This window comes from Dromaius novaehollandiae, chromosome 28 (assembly GCF_036370855.1).
Source record: "Dromaius novaehollandiae isolate bDroNov1 chromosome 28, bDroNov1.hap1, whole genome shotgun sequence".
Classification (NCBI taxonomy): domain Eukaryota; kingdom Metazoa; phylum Chordata; class Aves; order Casuariiformes; family Dromaiidae; genus Dromaius; species Dromaius novaehollandiae.
Genome location: NC_088125.1, coordinates 3,064,773 through 3,085,059, shown reverse-complemented (window position 1 = coordinate 3,085,059; position 20,287 = coordinate 3,064,773). Strand labels below are relative to the sequence as shown.

Below are 20,287 nucleotides of genomic sequence, written 5' to 3'. Positions count from 1 at the left end.
GCTTCTCTGGGAAAGACATTTTTTGCTCCCCTGCTGCTGACCTGCGTTTCGCATCGCACCCCGAAGCGAGCCAACCTGGCTCGCCGCGGAGAAGGGCACCGAGCCGGGCTCGGCTCTGCTGCTTCCCCGGCTTGTTTCGGCCCAGCTGCTGCTCGCGAACATCTGCAGCAGCGGTTCGGCTGGTGGAGACCTGAAATTTTGGGACGGACACCATAACCCGCTCAAATAAATGGTTCTGCGCTTTAATTGCACCTCGGAATTTATTGTCTATTACCCGTACCTCCAACACTGGCGAGACAGGAATTCTTAGCAACAAGCAGAGGGGAAGGGGGGGGGGGGGAAAGCACTTAAGCAGGTAAAAAACTCCTGCAGGGTCATTTTTAACTAATGCTGATTTTTTTTGCCTTGGCTATCACTCGCATATTGGGTTGAATTTAAGTTTCACGTCGATACAAAGCAATGTGCGTGCCAGTTCCACCAGTCAGCTGGTGTCCAGGGCACCATTTTCTATATGAGAACTTTGAAGAAACCCAGAAGAAATATGATTTTCAGGTACCCAAAGAATTTAGCAAGGGGAAAAAATAAAAAGCCAAGTGTATAGGCTGCGATCGCCCTGCTGCCAGATTCGCGGATGGCGTTTGGCCTGAGATTAATCTTTCCCCATACTTATTGACTTTAAGAGATAATCCTGGACTAAATAGAGGCATCTGGGGGCATCAGGAAATATTTCCCGGCCTCGTCACAGAGTCTGCTTTAGATTCATTCAACCTATTGTGTGCAGTTTTCCCCCCTCTTTTTTTTTTTTTACTAATAGGAGGAGTGAAGAAAGAACAAAAGCACGAGAGAAAGAATTTGGGCAGGCGAAAAGAGGAGAGGAAGGGAAGGAGAAAGGGCAAAGAAAGAGGCGGTTTGGGGGGGGGAAGGCAACTTCATTCCCTTGCAGGGCTGCAGGGCGAGCGCTGCCGGGTGGGAGCGGGATCCGGCCGCGGCTTAGTTTCGTTTCGCTTATGGAGAGAGATGAACCAGCACCGCCCTTAATTGCTCCTCCACGGCGCGGGGTGGAGGTGTGCGAAGGAGCCGGGCTGCAGCCCGCTTCTTTTGCCTTTTTTTTTTTTTTTTTAATCCGAACTTGACAGTGTTGATTGAACCGAGGGGGAGGTGGGGGGGGGGGGAACAGTGCGGGGGGCTGCGGCGGGGGCAGAGGCTCCGCTCGGCCGTCTGTCAAGGGAGGCTGCCCGGGCGGCTCCGGGGTGCTCGGCGCTGCCCCTCCGGGGGTGGCGGGGGTGGGTGGGGGGGGGGGGAAGCATACAGGCCTGGTGCTGCAGCAGATCCCCCCTCCCTTTCCCCCCCAAAGGGACTGCGGGCTAGCTTCCTCTTTTTGCACTAAAAACAAAAAAAAAGGGGGGGGGGTCAGCAAAAAGCAGCGTCACCTAATCGCGCGGGGTCCCCCATAGATTCCCCCCCAACCATATATAAATTTTTATTATTATTGGGATTATTTTTATCTGCGCTCCTTCCAACCGAGGAAGCGCAAAGCGAAAGCAAAAGGCTGCGAAGCGAAGCGCGGGGCGCGCAGGGCAGCGGAGGGCTGCGCGGCCGAGCACACGCGGCCCCTGCGAGCAGCGGGGCACCCAGCACCCAGCTCCTAAAGGTGCCCGGAGTCGCCTGGCCAGGACAGGGCTCAGGCAATGCCGTTGTCTTTCCTAATTTACCAATCGACTTTTTTTTTCCCTCACCACAAAAAAAATTATATATATATATATATATTTTTTTCATATCGCTTGTGGGCTGCTCGTGTTAGTTCTGCTCCGTGCAATTAAGTTTCTTCCCCCTGCCGAGGGCGAAGGGGAGGTGAGGGGAGAAGATATTCGCCTGCCTGGAAGGGATGTGGTAGTTCCCCATCATTTCAGAAGAAATAATCTCCCATGGAGCAAGTCCCGGAGCTTTTGTGGAAGCCTTGGGCTCTGGCTGGAGCGGGCATAAAAGCTGCAAGATAACCTTGTAGCTGCTGACTTAACAGCAAGGCGTGCTTTAATTCCAGGGTGGATATTTGCTTGGAGACACTGCTGCTTAAAAGAAGAATAATTCAGGATATGGCTGTGTTTGCCCTGCACTCTGCCTGGACTTTATTCATCCAACTTTGCGTTCGTCCGTGGGGATGGTTTCACGTTGGGAGAAATGTGGAAGGACAATATTTTACGCGGGTTTATGTTGCATGGGAGAAGTGTGTGGCTAAATGTGGAGAAAATGTTGTCTTGAGCCATGCCTGTAGCTTGCTTTAAGGTGAACTGGCTCCATCTCTGCTTTGTGCTGCTTAATTCTCAGGGAGAAGCGAGCCCTGCGTGAAAGGGGCTCGTATTATCAACGCGATTATCTCTTTTTTTTGGTTGGTCCTACCACAATATGGAGAGTGAATAATTCTATGTGACGAAGGTTTCCGGGTGGAATAAAAGAAATCTTTGCGAGATATGTTTTCCTTTGTGTACCGCCAAAATGCACCATTCACGACTAATTTAGTGACCTTGTCTGCTTGCATTAAGGTTACAAAAACTGCTGCTACTTATTAAAACTGTGCTGGTTGGGTAATTTCTCCTCGTTTTGCATTTCATAAGTGGTGCATTTGGACACTTTTTCCCTTGCAAAACATCCCCACTGACTCTGCTTTTCAGGGTTTCTCCCTCTCTGCAGGCTCAGTCCTTCCTTTCTCTCTCTCTTTCTCTCCCTGCCTCTCTCTTTTTCTTTCTCTCTCCCCCCTTCTGCATATATGTCTGCAGACAACCACTCTTCTGTAAGGATCCTCTTTAAAATAGTCCATCAAAGTGTGTAAAAGCCAAGCTGCTTTTTCCCCTTCACATGTCACACCCCAGTATATTAGCAGCCTTGCACCGTAAGTATTTTTTAAATGGGAATAGATAAAAGAACGATGAGTATATCTATATATTTTTGCTCTCGTGCACATAAAAATAACCGTCATTGGAGACTTGTGATTGACAGATAAATTGGTCTCGATAAAGGCCAAAGAAGACATTCTGCTCCTGCAGGAATATTTCCCTTTAAGGGCTCACATAAAGCACAGGACTTAAACCGGAGCGAGAAATAAATTCTGTGGGTGAGCGAGTTGAGGACTTTTCTCTGCGATTTTGGAAAATCTCCGATCCCTCCACGGGCAGCCCCCACCACACATCTTTTTATTGTCGAGTCTTTTTCTGTTTTCCGAGAGGAAAATCCTATTTTTAAAAGGCAGACGTGCCCCTTTGCTAAAGCTCTGTGAATTAAGGTGCAGGCTTTCTCCCTGCTCAGCTGAGACACATAACTTTCTAGGGTCTGGGGGCTCCTTTCCCAGCATCAAATCTTCTCTCCTATTTACTCCCGGGTCCGTTTTTTCTCTCCTTTCTCCCCAGTGCTCGAATTTCCCATGCAACTTACTGCAAAAAAAATACACGGCTATTCTGTCATGTGTGTTGCTGGGACTTGCACACGCTGTCCCTAATGTCACTGGTGAATGCTGCATCACTGGAGACACACTGCCACCCCCCCTTTGCCTCCTTGGCTGCCTCTTTCCCTAGGAGGAACCACCACAGCTTTGCGAGCCCACACTTTTGCCCGGGCTTGCAAAATTTGTGACCAGCTCCCTCTCTCCCCTCCAAGTCACCGTAGCCCTGTAACACCCGAGGTGATGAACTGCCCTGCAGAGCCTAAAAAAAATCCATATTTTGGGGGGGGTTTTGCTGCTTGGAAAAAAAATAGGTTATTTTTGATTAGGTATCTTTTTTTCCCCCTTCTTCCGGAGAAATCGCCTAACTCCCTGCTTTCAGACTCCAATGGGCGTGAGCTATTTACCTACCTGTCTTTCCTTATAAAGGAAAGGTTATTCTTTCCAAAAAGCAGGCAGTATAGCAAAGATTTTTTTTTTAACACACCCAACTTCTTCCATCGGTTAAAAGAAAAGTTTCCGCACGTTCAAGGCAAAAAAAAAAAAAAAAAAAGAACAATAATGTGTCAAGCGCACAGTGTTGCTCGCTCCTAATACGCAAAATCTTGCTCCTTCCCAGCTACGCCTTATAGCTGAAACTCAGTCTTACAGTTTTATTTAATGAACGACACATTTATGAACAATCAAATGATCCTCGTAAAAATTTTATTGAAGGACATAAAAACATCCACGACTACTTGCCGAATAATGCAGCCTTTCACTGCAAAAGCTCGGAAAGCTCAGTCCTTTTTTTTTTTTTTTTTTTTTTTGTGGGTGGCGGCGGCGTTATTATTTTCCCCTCGTGTTTTATAAGGTGATCCTCTGATTTTTTTTTTTATTTTCCGCCAGAAGACACTAATTTCTAGAGCAGAAATAGAGGTGCCTGTGCCCCACGCGTTTCCTAGCTGCTGAGCAGGCTGACGATCAGACACCGCTGCAAAAGATGCCAAAAAGCTCCAGCTGTGCCCAGGCTCCGAGCCCCCAAACCCAGCTCCTTCGCCGAGGTGGGGTGGGAAGCGCAACTCTACTACACTTTGCGCCGCTGCCTTCCCCCCGATATTCCGCTTAATGTATCCATTATAGCCCACGAGCTGCAGAAGCGAAGGACAGAGACAAATTACGTCAAGAAATAGTTCCTGTGCTACCTTCCCCAATTACCTTCCACCTCCCTCGGCGGCGGGGAAAATCTCCCCCAGCCCGCAGAGCAGAGCAGCCCGGGGCTAATGAAATGCAAGCCTCCCGCCTCCCAACACCCGCATTATTTCCCCGAGTTTTAGCAAAAGCCAGGTCGCATAGGCGCTATTAAAAAAAGACCTGCGGATTGATCCACGCTATATTTTTGGGTAAATACAATCACGTGAGGGCGGGCAGCCAATGGCACACTGGGAAAGGCTGAAAAAATAATTACCTGCCCTGATTGTTCTATGAGAAGATAAAAAGTACACATACAGTTCATACAATAATCTTATGAATGTAAAAGAGGGGGAAACCATGTCGGCTTCGGGCCCCATAAGCAACTATTATGTTGACTCCTTGATAAGCCACGAGAACGAAGAGCTCTTGGCCTCCAGGTTCCCCAGCACTGCCTCCCACCCGGCTGCTGCCAGACCGTCAGGATTAGTGCCGGACTGTGCCGACTTTCCATCGTGCAGTTTCGCCCCCAAGCCGGCCGTGTTCACCGCCTCCTGGGCTCCCGTGCCCTCGCAGGCGGCCGTGGGCTACCACCACGCGTACGGCCCGCAGGCGCCCGTCGGGGCCGAGCCCAGGTACATGCGGACTTGGCTGGAGCCCCTCGCCGGGGCCGTCTCCTTCCCGGCCTTCGCGCCCGGCGGCCGCCCCTACGGCCTCAAACCCGACGCCTTCGGCGGGCGCCGCGCCGAGTGCGGCCCCGCGGACGGCCGCGGCTACGCGGATTACATGTACGCGGCTCCCGGGGAGCTGAGGGACAGAGCCGCGCAGACCCTGCCGTCCCCGGAGGCCGAAGCCATCGCTGCCAGCAAACACAAAGAAGAAAAGCACGAATTAGACCCTAGTAAGTCGAAGTCATTCTTGTTTACGACCGGGGAGGCATTACAGCTTTCCAGTACCGTACTCAATAAAATGGAATTACCTTTAGAGAGCCCCTGCCCTAAAACGCCAGATATGCAGGAAGATCGGTGTTGCTGTTGTTGGTTTTTATTTTTTGTTTTTGTCTTTAAATCCGCCCGGCAGGACCGCAGGACGAATATCTGTACTTTGTTTTGGGCTGTTTAGTCTATTTTTTTTTCTGAGGGGGTCTGTTGGCTTCTTTGATCAAATATTCACCACCTTCCTTAAAAACAAAAAGCAGACTGTGAGGCAGAGGGGGTTAGACAGAGCGAGGAGCCTCTTTGCTTTCAAATATTCCCACTTTCAAAGAACAAGGAAGAGTTGTAGTTATCTCCCTGCTGGCTGGAAGTGAGTGTGTTGATGTGGGTTTTTGGGGAGGGGAAGAGACTATCTCTGCATAAATACAGAGGTATCTCTTTATCTATTTAAAAAAAAAATCAATACAAGCTCCCCTGGTGTAATTATTGCTGAAATATCCCAGCACGTGGGAGTAAATGAAAAGGTGGGTGCCCTGGGGAGAAAAAGGGGGGGAAAGAAAAATCAGGATTGTAAAGGCATAAAGTGAGGGTGTGGAGGGAGCTGAAGGCAGCGAGCGCAGGACATTGGACCATACACTTGAAGAAACCCCTTCTTCAGCCCCAAGTGAGAGAGAGGGAGGGAAAAAGAAAGGGGAAAAGAAAAAAAAAAACAACCCCCAAAGCAACCACCACAAAACCTTGAACACTGCAGCCGAGGCAGCAGGTATCCACCAGCCTAACCGACCCCCCCGCAACCGCTGCAGCTCAGCTGAGCGCGCACCCCCAAACCCTGCAGGCAGCGAAAAGCCCCTCAGCGAGCAGAGAGCAGGGGGAAAAAAAAGAATAATTAAAAAAAAAAATGTCCGTGCAAGGCTCGGGGGGAGCTGGGGGGTGCGGGCTGCGGGTGCAGCCCCGCGCACAGGCGCGCACCCAGGCGCAGGGGGGGCCATGTGTTGATCGCACCCCCTTGGCCTAACTCGCTGCTGAAATGCCGATTTCCAAGCGATAAGCTCCGTGTCAGCAGATGCAACCACCTTCGTGCCTCTCTCTCTCTCGCTACCTAAAAATATATGTATATAAATATATATATATTATTCCACGGCGGCTGGTGCCAGGCACGCGTGCGAGCGAAACGAGTTTGAAGGAGCAGGGGCGGATGGGTGCTCGGCTGGCAGAGAGCTCCCTAAAACGCGGAAAAGGCAAATATTATTCCAAGGAGGAAAAAACACCCTATGTTATCCCGTGGCATTTTCGTCCTGGCCAAGTGGGGTAGTGGCAGTAACGTGAAAGGTCCTTTTAGGCTAGAAAAACCTATTTCTGGCAGCCAGTGGGACATCTTACGTGTCATCCTGAAGATATTGAAAAAATAAACTCCACTTTCCAGGTCTGTGAGAGCTTCTAGGGAAAGTATTGGAGAGCAGAGGTTGTAAAAAGAGTTTATGGGCCTATGAAATGGTGGGAATTTTGACTTTTTATGACTATGTTCTTAGATTACTGCTAGTAGCAGTCATGTGGATAATTATTATTTTAAACCCATTGCTACAGTTTTATTTACTGAAACTTTTATGTGAGAACAGCAGCAAAAGAAAAGGAAATGACCCCCTCCAAAATAAACATATTAAACTCTTCTGAAGGTCACTTAAAATATTTAGGTAAGATCTGCTAATTAAACAGGTTTCTTTCTAGAGATATATCTGGGCGTGGAGGGGGAAGGGAAAAAAGGCAGATGCATACATTGATTTTTTTTTTCCAACAAAAAAAAATCTTCTTTCCCAGACAATCCCGTCGCAAATTGGATTCATGCGCGCTCCACGAGGAAGAAAAGATGCCCTTACACAAAGTATCAGACCCTGGAACTGGAAAAAGAGTTTTTATTCAATATGTACCTTACACGGGACCGAAGGTACGAAGTAGCCAGAGTCCTTAATCTCACTGAACGCCAAGTCAAAATCTGGTTTCAGAACAGGCGAATGAAAATGAAGAAAATGAATAAAGAAAAAAACGATAAAGAACAGCAATAAAGTTGGCAAAGTCCAGTCAATGAGAAACGAGGGCGGAAAAAGCAAAGAGGCTGGTTCGGGGGTTTGAAATGTTTCTGACTTTGAATGTGCGGATGAATGTTTAGCATTATAGTCAAACACAGCAGGCGTTTTGGAACACGAGTCTTTTCTAAAATGCAACTAAATAAAATAAAGATGTTTGGGGGGTTTGTTTTCTTTTCCTTTCTTCTTCCTTTTTTTTTTCCTGTGTTGTCCTCCTCAGAAAACAAACACGCAAAGTACTTGAATTTTGGTTTTTTTAGTATTTTATTTCCTAAGTTAAACTTCTCCAGTATTTTTATTTTTGAATTTCGTGAGCTCGTGAGTTGACTATTTTGTAAAAAAAAAAAAAAAGAAAAAGCGAGGCAAAAAAAAAAGATAAAAAAGACAGAAGGGAATATGGCTCCATGATGTCCTGTCATAGTGTTGAACGTTTCTGCTGTACCGATTTCGTGTATTTTATTCTTGTCTCAGAACCGTTCTGTAATATTGTTATGTTCGCTATTGTAGAGCAGCTCTGTGTAAATATACCTAACGTCACGGGGAAGGAAAAAAAAATAAGAAAAGAAAGAGAAAAAGAACAAAACTCTCAGCATGTAGGTGTGTTTTTCTTTGCAGCGGAGGAGCAGCCCCGGCTGCGGCGGCGCGGGGAGCCCGGGGCCGGTGGCCGCAGCCCGGGCAGAGGCGGCACCGGGCACCGGCGCAGCGGAGCTTTCCGCTTCCTCCCCGGCGCTTCTCTATTCCGCATAATAAAAGGCGCTGAGATAAGGGTTTTATACGTGCCATCCTTTTTTTTTTTTTTTTTAAGGTTGGGATAATTAATTGTACTAATTTATGGCCCCGGGCGATCGAAGTATATGTAAAAAGGCTAAATATGGATGCTGGGAATAGAGGAGTTGGCAAAGGCAGCGCTGCCTGCCAGCCACTCCCGGGTAGCTCCTGCCTCATCGATGGCTTGCCAAAAACTGGGAGCGTGGCTGGAAGTGCTGCTTCTCGCCAGACAGGCTGAGCTGCCCAGGAAAAAAAAAAAAAAAAAGGCATCGGGGGGAGAAAAGGCTGGGGGAAAAAAAGAGCAGGGGGCTAAACGTGTGCTGGCGGTGCAAATTTGGGGGTAAAAAGCAGGTTTCCCCCCACCTCCACCTCCCTTTCGCCCTCCATGGGGTAAAAAATAATAAAAAAAGGCAGTTTTGCTGCGGAAAGGTCAAACCCCACCATCCTGCCAGGGCGAAATGGGGGTTTCTGGCGCTCCAGCGGTTTGTGCAGAGGCGAGAAAACACGCTGCCCCCAGCGCGTTTGAGCCGGGATTTATCAATGGCTTCTTCTCTGGGCGCTTTCCAGGCTGCTGAATGAGGAACCAGAGGCAGGAGATTGTATAAAAAATGAGCAGCGAGGGATGTTTAATCATAAAAACTTGTTATAGGGCCCTTTCTTTAATGAAATGAGCGGAGCGGCGTTTTAATCTTTCTAATCAAAACCAGATCAGGCGAGCGAGATACGTTTGTCGCCCTCGTCCCGGTTCCTCCGAAATCAAAAAATCTGGAAGCGATTACTTCTGCTGATCTCATAAAATATTGCTCTTTAATATTTCTTGCTTGAACATTTGGAGGGTTTCTTTCCCGTGCCTGATTTGTATCCTCGCTTTTCAAGCGCAGGGTCTATTTTTGTCGCTGGAGAGGGACACGGTCTATCAGTGGAAACATCCCTGGAGCAGGGGAAGCTAAAAGCCTTTTTACAATCCCAGTTTTGTGCCGGCTCTGTTTGGAAAACCTTAACAAGCGCAATGAAATGGTTAGGTTAGAAAACATTTTAGCAGAGCGAAGATTTATGGATCCAAAAAAAAAAAAAAAAAAAAGCCCGGAGAGAGAGAAAGGGAAATCTTTCTGCCTCAGTCATGTCAATTCATTTATTTATTTTTATCTTTGCCCCCTCCCTTCCCTCTATCAGCTTATCCCGACTTTATTAAAAAATATATATATATAACCTGCAGGGTTGGAAAAAGGCTCGCCCACGTCTCCTCTGTGCAAGGGCGGAGGGAAATGGACCCGTTTTCTTATTAATTAAGAGCGACTCATAGCCGTCATTTGGACAGGGCTTTGGGAAGGCACTTTGGGGCGGCGGGGGGGGGGGGGGGGAGCCGGGGGGAGCTGTCAGGCGATGTTTAGCGATGTTGAAAAGCCATGATGTATGGAAGTTCATTTTGGCCCCCTTCCATTCAGGCGGATCCCATTTCCAGTGCGACCACGGGCTGCTCCCTCCCCCCCCCCCCCTTAACCCCCCCCCCGCAGCCGTCGCTCAGGCGAGCGGCCCATTAGAGCCGACGCGCAGCCCGGAGATGCCCCTTTGTCTCCATAGAGCCCGGAGCGGGGGGGGGGGGGGGGGATTTTTTTGTGTTTTTTCCCTTTTTCTTTTGTTGCTGGTGGGTCGGGGGGGGGCGTTAAAAATCCTGCCGCAGTTTTAGTTCATGTGCAAGGCTCCCGGGATCCTCGGGGCAGGGTTACACCCGTTATAAAACGCCATTTGGCCCTGCTGGGAGGCTGCTCGGCCATTGAATTTCTCGCTTTTCCGGCGGGGGGACAGACACAGCGTGGCGAAAAAAAAAAGAAATAAATAACAATAATAAAAAAAAAGCGGCCAGCGCAGAGCAGCACGCCCTGTGGCCAGCCTTTCTGGGGGATTAATGTATCAAAATGCTCCAATTTCGGCATCCTTTGACATATGGCGCGTGTGTGCGTGTGCATACTGATACAGCTATTGTGTGTCGGCGCGGCTGGACACGCACATGGGGTTTCTGGCTGCCGAGCTGCCCCTATAGCTCGGCGTGTGCTCACGTACGTGGCAATATATATATATTTTGGGGGTATATATGGGAATAACCTTTGTGCGTGTTTATGCCACCGCGCCTCTGCGCGCATCGCCGCCGCGTTGAAAATCCCTTTTGTGCAGCGCACAAAACCTACAGCTGTCCATAGGTGCATTTCCGCAGCGGCAAAAAAAGGGGAAAAAAAAGGGAAAAGAAAAAAAAAAAAGCGCCGGTTTTACAGCTCTGTTTGTCTCCCTGCTATGCGGCGCTGAATAGGGCCGAACAAAACAGGACCCTCGCTCTGGCTAGACGTCTGGCTTTAATTGTTTTATGGTTTAAATAAGGTGGGTGCTCTTCCCTTTGAAACGGCCTGAGTGGAATGTTTTGTCTACAAGCTACAAACAACAGACCCCCTCGGCCGAGGGGAGGTTGGGGGGGAGGGAAAAAAAAGGGAAGAAGAAAAAAAAGGAAGGAAAAAAAGAAAAAAAAAAAAAGAAAAGAAGAAAATCAACCCCCCGACTCGGAGTGAAAACTGATAAAAGCGCTGGAGTTGCGAGGAGAGGTGGCACAGCTGGCGGGGGGGTGTTTGTCTCCGTGTATACACATTCTGCTGGCTTTTTTTTTTTAATTTATGTGGTTTTTTTAATTTATGTCTTTTTTTCCGCGTAGGAGGAGGGGGGATAAAAAAAAAAGGGGGGGGGGGAAACAGTGTTTTTCCCCCAAAATGCTGCTCCCCTATTTATTGTGGATGTATTAGCGGCCGCGGGGCAGCGCGGACGCTCCGCGGGGCGGCGGCACGGGGGGGCCGGGGCTGCGCGGCCCCCCGCGGGTCCCCACGCGCGGCTCCGCGCCGCGGCCGCGAGATGGCGCCCTTGCCCAATGTTGGCGCCGCGCGCGGCCCGCAGCGCTCGCGGCTCCCCCGCGCCCGCGCAGCCCCGCGCAGCGCCCCTCCGCCCCCCCCCGTGCCAAAAAACAACCCCCCCAAAAAAATCCCTTTTTATCCCGTTACAAATTTTGCAGATCAACTCGCTGCTTGGATTTCTTTTTTTTTTTTTTTGCTTTATTTCTGAAAATTTCCTCCATGCTGCGAGGGTGCGGAAATGTGTCGTCCCCCCCCCCCCCCCCCCGGGAAGGTCACGAAAAGGAGAAGAATAAAATCACGCACCGCCTCGAAGTGCAATGCGGGGGTAAAGCCGCGCTCACGAAACGCCCCCGAAAAACCCAGCGACCCACACCCAGAAACACAGCCGAAACAGGGCAGACAAAGGACAGCAGTTTCCCCAGGCAGCAAATGTCAAGATACTTTCCTTAAGGAAAAAAAATAGAGAATTGCATATATCCTATTTAATGAAAATGGTGAGTGGGCTTTCTTTCTTCCATCGACACTGACAGCAAATATTGATTTTTCCGCCGAGGTACAATTCCGGTTATTCTGCTGAAATACTCCCTGCACCTTCGGCTATTGCGTACAGGGACAATAATTCGAAAAATGCGGCAGCTATGCCCCATCTTCGCCCCACTGCCCAGATTTGACAACTTTTTTTTTTTTTTTTTTTTTTTGCAATCCCACAGCAGCATTTATTGGATTGGCAAGCAATTTAAGGCGCTGCGATTTTAAAAATAGGAGTGCTATTGATTAGACCGGGAAAATGGTCATCTCGCCTATTAGCTGTTAATTAAAGAGCCTCTCCCCTAGCTGCTCTTTTCTTCATTTTTTTTTGGCTGGGTTTCTTTAGGGATGGGGTTACCTGGGCAGGGGGGGATCGGAGTGGTGATTTCTGCTGTAAAAATGAATATATTCACTGTGCTGCGCTGGGAATTATTCGCAAATCGTGCAGGCTGTTTCTTCAGAGCACATGTGGCTTTATTTTTTAATATTTTCACAATAGGCGGTGCGAAAATTGCCATTCTTCTGCACAGTTCATTGTCTGCTTACGGGGGGGGGGGGACACTAACATCTGTAGCCTTTCTGAAAGGAATAACACATCCTCCGCTTTTATTTGTGAAAATCTAATAAAGATGGGCTGGAAGGCTACTGTGTCTTTTTTTGTTTCTCTTATTGGGAAAGTGTCTACGAAAAATACAGTCGCAATCTCACGAGAGGTCGGAGTCGCTCCGTGCCTAAAAAATCAAGAATGTGACCTTTGCTGGGGAGAAAAACACACCTAAAAACCATCGTCGCGAATGTAGCCGAGACCGCATTTTCGCCCTGCACACTGCAAATCAATCAGAGCTACCTAGGTCTCTTCTGAAAATAATGAGGCTGCTTTTTTGGGGGGGGGTGTGTGTGAAGGAACATGAGGGAAACATCTGAAGCTCTGTAGACTTTTGAGGGAAACACGCTGACTGTTAATAACACTATGTAATTTATAGCAGTGGGTTTGGGGGTTTGTTTGCTTTTTTTTTCGGTGCAGCACTCTACAGAACAGCAGGGAAAATATGAACACGACAAGTTCCCCCCCCCCCCCCGAAAAATTAACACGAATCGTGGTGATTTTATGCTATGTTTTAATGAGCTGAGTTCCTTAATGCAGTCGTAAAATGAAGTGTCCGAAGTGAAGGGTTTCAGTGAGCGGTCACATAAGGTACAAAAAGTCTGCGAGAGGGAAGGGGCGCGCTGATATCGCGTAGCGGATTTAAAAAAATGGGAATAACTGTGCTTAATGGCGAAAAAAATGTCGATGGCTATTTTTTACAGGCAAAGCCGCATGCTACCCGCACAAAAGGGAGTACATACTTTCTGCCTCACTTTTCCTCTCTTTCTTCCAAAGTAGCTCTCTTGAAGCCATCGTCTACTTTATCCCCCTTGGAAGGACGCTTTGCCTGCGATTTTCAGCCGTGGGTTTCCAGTGGCTGCTTCGAAAGGAAGCAAGACAAAAAAGAGAGAAATAAATAATGATAATTTTTAAAAAAACGCAGTTTTCTCCCTTTATTTTCTTACAAGAAGGACAGCAAGGAGCGACCAAGAGGCTCCCCCCGGCTCGCTCGCTTTTTGCTTTTGTTTGCTTGTCTGGTCCCAATCTGCCCCCCACCATCCCCACCACAACAACACACACGCAGAGAAACACCCCCAAAACACCCCCCCAGGAAAAAAAAGAAATCTGGGCTCCCAAAAAGCCACCACACCCCCCCCATCCTTTCCGAGGTGGGACCAGCCCCCCCCCACCCCCCCCACCAAGGGGGATCCCTCCCTCCTGCCCCCCCCAAGCCCCAACACAATGACAACAACAACAACAACAACAACAACACTGGAGGAGGGGGGGGTGTTTTGCCTCTCTGGCTGCAAAAAGGGGCAAAACCCCCCAAAATGGGTTTGGGGGGGGGAGCGGGGGCTCCCTTTACCTGTTGAGGTTACCTAGGCTGACCTCCCAGCGCATGTATTTGCTGCCAGCAGTGAAGAGGCTGGGAAAAGAGGAGGAGGAGGAGGAGGAAGGCGGGGGGGGGGGTTGGGTATTAATGCGCACCTTTCTCCCCCTCCTCCCCTCGGTAGGTGCGGGTGTCCCCCCCCCCCGGAGGGTGCTGCCCCCCCTCCCCATGCCCGCACCCCCTCGCCTTCACCCCCTTTGCCCAGCGCCCCCCAAATCGCTGTCATTTCCCTCGCAGCCTGGCTCGGGGTGGCGGAGTGATGTGTACACATCGCGTGTGAGCGAGAGAGAGAGCGAGCGAGAGGGGAGGAAGGAGGAAAGGAGAAGAAAAAAAAAAAAAAAAAAAAAAAAAAGGAGCCACACCGCCGGGATTTTGAGGAATTTGCCTGTGGTGTTAAAGGGAAGGAGCAGAGTTACAGAGAAATTGCGAGAGAGAGCTCTACCTACCGACAGATTACAAGAGAAGTCAAGAGCACCGAGGACCAACCGTGCGGGCACACAGAGGCACCATGAAACGCCTTTGAGATCGCCTTTTAAAAAAAAAACCCAAACAAACAAACAAAAAAAAAAGCCAAAAAAAAAGGCCACTCCAAAAAAAAGCAGGACTCGAGACAGTCCAGGGACACTAATCTAGAATTAAAGCTTGTTTTTTTAAATTTTTTTTTAATTTTTTTTTTTTTTGCATGCGAGGGTCATGAGCTCCTACTTTGTAAATCCGCTCTTTTCCAAGTACAAAGGCGGGGAAGCGCTGGAACCAACTTACTACGACTGCCGATTTCCACAAAGTGTCAGCAGGAGCCATGCTCTCGTGTATGGTCCGGGCACTACCGCTCCCACCTTCCAGCACCCTTCACACCACGTCCAAGAGTTTTTCCACCACGGAACCTCCAGCATCTCCAACTCGGGATACCAGCAAAACCCGTGCGCCTTGGCGTGCCACGGAGATGCTTCTAAATTCTATGGATATGAAGCTCTGCCGAGGCAATCGCTTTATGGTGCTCAGCAAGAGACGACTGTTGTACAATATCCTGACTGTAAATCGTCTTCCAACAGTAACTCTAGCGAGGGACAAGGGCATTTAAATCAAAATTCGTCTCCCAGTCTCATGTTCCCATGGATGAGACCTCACGGTTAGGACCTTTTTTTTTCCTCCTCCTTAAATGTTTTCCTTTGTTTTTTTTTTTCTCGCTTTTTCTCGCTCTCTATGCTCTCTCTGTCTATCTCTCTATCTCTATATATGTATGTATGCATATACAGGCACACACATATGTATATACACACACGTAAACATATATGCATACATAGATATATACAAATATAAGAGGCGTAGCTGTAAAATATGCAAGGAATGGGCAGTTTTGTGTTAATGTTTCTTCTTTTTAGGAAGACCTTTGAAAGCAAACAAGGCAGCAGTTACTAGAGAGCCAGCAAGGTGATTCCCTGCAAAAGGCTTAAATCACAATAAAGTAAAACTTGTTTTTTATTGCTTGCCTTGAGGATAGGCAATAAGATACAGCTCCCACGAGGTTATTTGCATGTTGATAATACACTGCTCTTTAAAATGTCATATAGCCTTTCATAACCGCTGGGAGACGAAGTCTGAAAGGTGGGAACTTGTATAAGTATTACTAATACTTTACATCTGTTTCTTAAAGCCTAGAGATAAAAGTTTAAGCAGAAAGGGAAACTTAGCTCAGAGCTACGGGGTGGGGTGGCAGGCAACATTATGCTGTCCTGGGTTAAAAAAATATAAAGAGGGGTGGGTGGGAAATTCAAAATAATTTGGGCTGAACGGAACTTTGCTCGTGTGAAGTGCAGATAATCGCACAGAAACCGAAATACTTCAAAGTACAAGTTTCCCCCACCGAAGTCCCAAGGTTGTCTAGAAGCCTTGCTAATGCAAAACATGTGAAGGTTAGTGCTAATTTTTAAGGACAATCCGAGCAACAAAGTTCCCCCCCTTCCACCCACCCCCATCAAAAATTAAAAAGAAAAAAAAGGAATAGAAAGAAGCTGTGGTGAGGTAGAGAGGATGTGGCCCAGAGAGGCTGGGAGATAGACGCAAAGGAAAACACGTTATTTATCTAAGCTTTGACCTAGAGGTAGTCTCAAGGATGCAATCATTTCGAGCTGGAGGATATTTTAGCAAATACATTGTTTTTTTCTCATTGAGAAAGTACTGTGCAGAAGGAAGGGCTCAGCTGCACATTCCTACGTCCTCTTTCTTTCTTTTTTTTTGGCTATTGCTGCAAATGTCCATCTCTCTGCTGCTTTCAATTGCAATCTCTGTGTTTGCACAGGCACATCTCCATCTCTCTGGATGCGTGGGCTTTGCACACCTCCATCCCTACCCGAAAGGACGGGCAGGGGGAATTCCGTGGCAAATTCAAATGCTCAGGCTTTCAATATTAAATATAAATATAAATAATACCCTGAGCCTGGGTTTGGGGAGCCACGCTTGGAAAAGGGAAGCAGAGCTGGGCATTTTGCAAAAACAAACAAACAGAGAAACACGGAAAAAGGCTGGGGAGGGGAAGGAGAAAAGCTGGAGAGGATTTAATGAGGGCTGATGCAGCTCTCGTCAAAAAAGGGGAGAAATAACTTGAAAATCTCTGAATTGCCCTGCGCTCCTTCAGCATCTCCGCACCTTGGAGCAGCCTGGGCACCTCTGGTGCAGGAGCTTGCCACACATCCGTGCCCCTCTACGAAAGGGCTCAGAGCTGCCTCTTTTCCAAAAAAATTCCCCCTTAAGGCATCATGCCATTGCTAATAATCGCCCTATCAGGGCTATGATTATTATTAATAACACCCCTTCCAGCCAGGCTTTTATTATAAGGGGCGAGGGGGGTTTGGGGGGGGGGGCACCACTTTCTCCAGGAAAACGAGGCAAAAGGGAGGCAAGAGCCTGCAAGGAGGGAGAGCGAGGAAGGCATTGCTATTAGATATATATATTTTTGTGGTTGTTTGTGTCCCACAGCTCCCGGAAGACGCAGTGGCAGGCAAACTTACAGCCGGTACCAGACCCTGGAGTTAGAAAAGGAGTTCCTCTTCAACCCGTATTTGACACGGAAGCGGCGGATTGAGGTCTCTCACGCCCTGGGACTGACCGAGAGACAAGTGAAGATCTGGTTCCAGAACCGGCGAATGAAGTGGAAAAAAGAAAACAACAAAGATAAGCTGCCGGGGGCCAGGGACGAGGAGAAAACGGAAGAAGAAGGGAACGAAGAAGAGGAAAAAGAAGAGGAGGAAAAAGAAGAAAGCAAGGACTGAGCTCTCAGCCCCTTGAAGTCTCGTTTTATGGCAGATGATAAATCGAGATGTTTACGACGGTCATTTGCTTTTATAGAGTATAGAATGGAGAGGCTCACACAGCAGTAACTACCTGTCAAACAGTTGTAGCCTTTTTTATTGTAATAGAAACTTCCCCTAGTTTTTTTTTTTCCTTTTTTGATAGCTGCGTTTTTAGTTCCATAAATACATAGCTGGCTTGGCTGCAACAGCAAGGGGGGAAAATAATAATAATAATAATAATTAATAAAGAGCCAGCAAAAGCAGAACCACCACCATCACCACCCCAGCACAAACCCAAGCCTGGCAGCAAATGCTCCTCCACCACCTCTGCGCCCATGCACATGTGGATGGTTGCAGAATATATCTGAATTTTCCCTGGCTGGACTTTGCTCCTTGGCTTGGTGGTGTTTGGGGGTTTTTTGGGTTTTTTTTCCCTCTCCTGGGGGGGAGCGGGGTGTTGCTCGCAGCCCCCTTAGCTGGTTGGGGCAGCATCTCCCTTGCTACGAGCCATTTATCAGCCCCCGGGTAGGGGCCACTCTGCGAGAGAAGAGGCGCTGGGAGGGTGAACATACCTGCTAGAGCCGGCCAACCCCCCCCCCCTCGCCCCCCCATTTCCATAGGACTGTGGCTGTATGTAGAAAATACCTATTTGCCTGAGACTTGATAGGCCAAAAGCAGGGAGGCTGGCAGCCTCCTCTCCATAGGCGCTGTTTACCATTTGACTGTGTGAGCACTCGAAATTCTTCATGTACTACCTAAAGGGAAAACCTGCAATAATTATCCAGTGTATTGTCAGCAAGGGGCTTACATATCCTAAATTTTACTTGGAATTTATTTAAGCGAGAGCGAGCTGCGTTGTTGCCCTGATGCAAGCTACTAAGTAGCAGAATAAAAAAAAATCAATAATAAAAATGAAATAAACCACCAACCTTGTATTGTACTTTATCACTACCTATAGAAGGAGTCATGCTTTGAAAGTATTTGTAATGCGGTTTTATTGTCGTTTGTTGCTGCTTATTTTCTTGGAAAAAAAATAAAAAAAAAAAATCCCAACAACTGAAACTGCCTAGTTGAGAACGCACAGTATTGTATTATTTTATTGTGCTTATAAAGTAGTGTAGAACTAAATTGCACTGAATGTATAGTTATCTATTTGTCTTGACTTATCTGTTAATGCAACATGCTCGAAACGAAAAAAAAATCGTCATTTGTTTTATGTAAAAGCATAGTTCTGCGTGTTCAAACTCTGAATGTAGCAATTTCCGCCAGAAAATAATAAAAAAAAAATTCTGGGCACCGTGGATTTGTATTGTATACGTGAGACATTACGTAAATAATAATATTAATAATAATAATAAAAAATAAAAGATTTTAAAAGGACTGCGTTGCCTGAAGTGCTCTGTCTTTATTTAAAAGCACCCACACGTACGCATCCCGGCTGTCGGGCCAGGAGTGGGCTCTGACTAATATTTCATACTTCAAATCCTCTTGGCACACTGCGAAACCAAGACTCATCTTTAATTTGCAAGGAAATCAGGAAAATCTTGGCTCTGCCGCAAGAAGTGGAGGTGAATAACGCGGAGGGGGGGGAGTGGGGGGAAATTCAACCTCCTGCCACCTTGGCCAAAGCAGTTTCGTCTGAACGTGGGTATTTCACTGCTGGCTTCATTTCAAAAAAATAAAGAAAAATTAAAGAAAAAAAAGAAAAAGGCAATTTTTCTAATGATGACAAGCTCGTGGAAGCTGCAGATCTGCAAAAAAAAAAAAAAATGTTGCAATGCCTCGACCACTGCTAAGAGCCTTCTCTTGCCCTGGGAAACGCTCCTGGCTCCTCTTCATCCTAGGGCGAGAAGGGGAAAAGTGCATAAAACATATGCAGCTGGATTTGACTTCCCCCAGCTGGGAAGGGCTATTCGAAACAGCTCGAAAGTGCAATATCCTGGTCTTCCCTGGCTATAAGGTACTATATGTATATTAAAAAAAATATATAAAGATATATAAGCTTTTTTCCTTCCTCTCTTCGCCCAGGCTGGGGTGACAAGACCCCCGAAGCCGCATTTTTGCTCCCCTACTCGTGTGCAACTCGGGGGCTGCCGGCGGTGCTGGAAAGCCATGGAGGGGCTGCAAAGAGATGAGGGGTGCGTTAAAATGGGCTTTAGCCCCCTGGTAGAGCTCTGATCCCCAGGCACGGAAGGGATGGCAACGCGTCTCCCTGCGTGAAAAGCTCACGAAACACATAAAAATGCAGGAAGCAATAGGTGAATAATGATTTTTTTATTGTTTGGAGATGCAAAATCCGAGTCCCTTTCACCCCCCCCCCCCAATATCACATCTTCTTATCCACCAACTAACTTAACACATGACCTTTTTTAAGCTTTTTTTGCAGCAAAACCTGTCGGTGAGGTCTCCAGGTCTCCCTGACAGTTCTTTGGTAGGGGGTGAACTTTATAAATATTTCTCTTGCCACCATCCTCATTTCATTGAACGGGGTCTATTGATCTGTAGGAAGAAAACCATGGGGCTATCTGCTTTTTTTTTCCCTGTTGATAAATGGGCTCCATCATATAGAGCCCAGGGATGCAGAAGTAGACGGGATGTTTACGCAGATAGCGCAGATAAGGCAGCACAAGGCTCCTCGGATACAGCCTGCTTCCCCGAGCTATGTCTGGAGGATCGTCTATGGGCTTGAGACATTCTTCCCCCAAACCCACCCAGCTTAAAGGATTTAAATGCCTCCGTGGCTGGAATCGCTGGACTCTGCCCAGGAGGGCTGGGAAAAAAAAGCGAAAAAAAAAAAAAGGAGATATAACGCAGTCGTGCAGCTCGGACCCAAGAAGGACACGACTTTCGTGGGTGTTCCCACAGCCAATTTATTCTTTTTTGGTTTTTTCCTCCCTTTCTGCCCCCAATTTCCCCTCCTTGGCCGCCCCCGGCGAATCGGGGCGCGGATCGAGGCGGGAGCGGCCGGATCCTGCCGCAGCCCCCGCGGGCGACTGTGAGTGTGAGTGTGAGTGTGAGTGTGAGTGTGAGTGTGAGTGCGAGTGTGAGTGCGAGGCACTGCCTCCCCCGTGGGTACCCACGCCCGAACCGCACCAAACACCAATATACCCCATTTCCCCGTCCCTGGCAGAGCCCCTAATAGCCTCGTTAACGGGCGTTAATCTCCCCAAAATACATAAAAACCACCAATAAGGTTTATTTTATTCTAGACTTTT

The 20,287-nt window shown here is 47.9% G+C and overlaps 2 protein-coding genes and 1 long non-coding RNA gene across 3 annotated transcripts; 2 read left to right on the top strand and 1 right to left on the bottom strand.

Moving 5' to 3' along the window:
* The first annotated feature begins 4,291 nt into the window (after positions 1 to 4,291).
* On the top strand, positions 4,292 to 8,389 carry HOXC9 (homeobox C9). Its single transcript, XM_026115955.2, has 2 exons — positions 4,292 to 5,504; positions 7,354 to 8,389. The coding sequence occupies exons 1-2, from the start codon at positions 4,940 to 4,942 to the stop codon at positions 7,596 to 7,598; spliced, it is 810 nt and encodes a 269-aa protein (XP_025971740.1). The 5' UTR covers positions 4,292 to 4,939; the 3' UTR covers positions 7,599 to 8,389.
* Positions 8,390 to 12,907: 4,518 nt separating this feature from the next.
* On the bottom strand, positions 12,908 to 13,934 carry LOC112992724 (uncharacterized). Its single transcript, XR_010385355.1, has 2 exons — positions 13,759 to 13,934; positions 12,908 to 13,272 (listed from the first exon to the last, which is right to left on the bottom strand). It is a non-coding gene; the product is annotated as an uncharacterized LOC112992724 (long non-coding RNA).
* A 55-nt stretch (positions 13,935 to 13,989) lies between these two features.
* On the top strand, positions 13,990 to 18,452 carry HOXC8 (homeobox C8). The gene is made up of 2 exons (XM_026115954.2): positions 13,990 to 14,911; positions 16,759 to 18,452. Exons 1-2 carry the CDS (start codon positions 14,476 to 14,478, stop codon positions 17,049 to 17,051), a joined length of 729 nt encoding a protein of 242 aa, XP_025971739.1. The 5' UTR covers positions 13,990 to 14,475; the 3' UTR covers positions 17,052 to 18,452.
* The last annotated feature ends 1,835 nt before the right edge of the window (positions 18,453 to 20,287 follow it).

Bases quoted from the DNA above. Each gene is read 5' to 3' on its own strand.
- HOXC9 (XM_026115955.2), top strand. From the start codon at position 4,940: ATGAATGTAAAAGAGGGGGAAACCATGTCGGCTTCGGGCCCCATAAGC. The intron at 5,505-7,353 runs GTAAGTCGAAGT...CTTCTTTCCCAG, and splicing joins AAAGCACGAATTAGACCCTA to ACAATCCCGTCGCAAATTGG.
- HOXC8 (XM_026115954.2), top strand. From the start codon at position 14,476: ATGAGCTCCTACTTTGTAAATCCGCTCTTTTCCAAGTACAAAGGCGGG. The intron at 14,912-16,758 runs GTTAGGACCTTT...TGTGTCCCACAG, and splicing joins CCCATGGATGAGACCTCACG to CTCCCGGAAGACGCAGTGGC.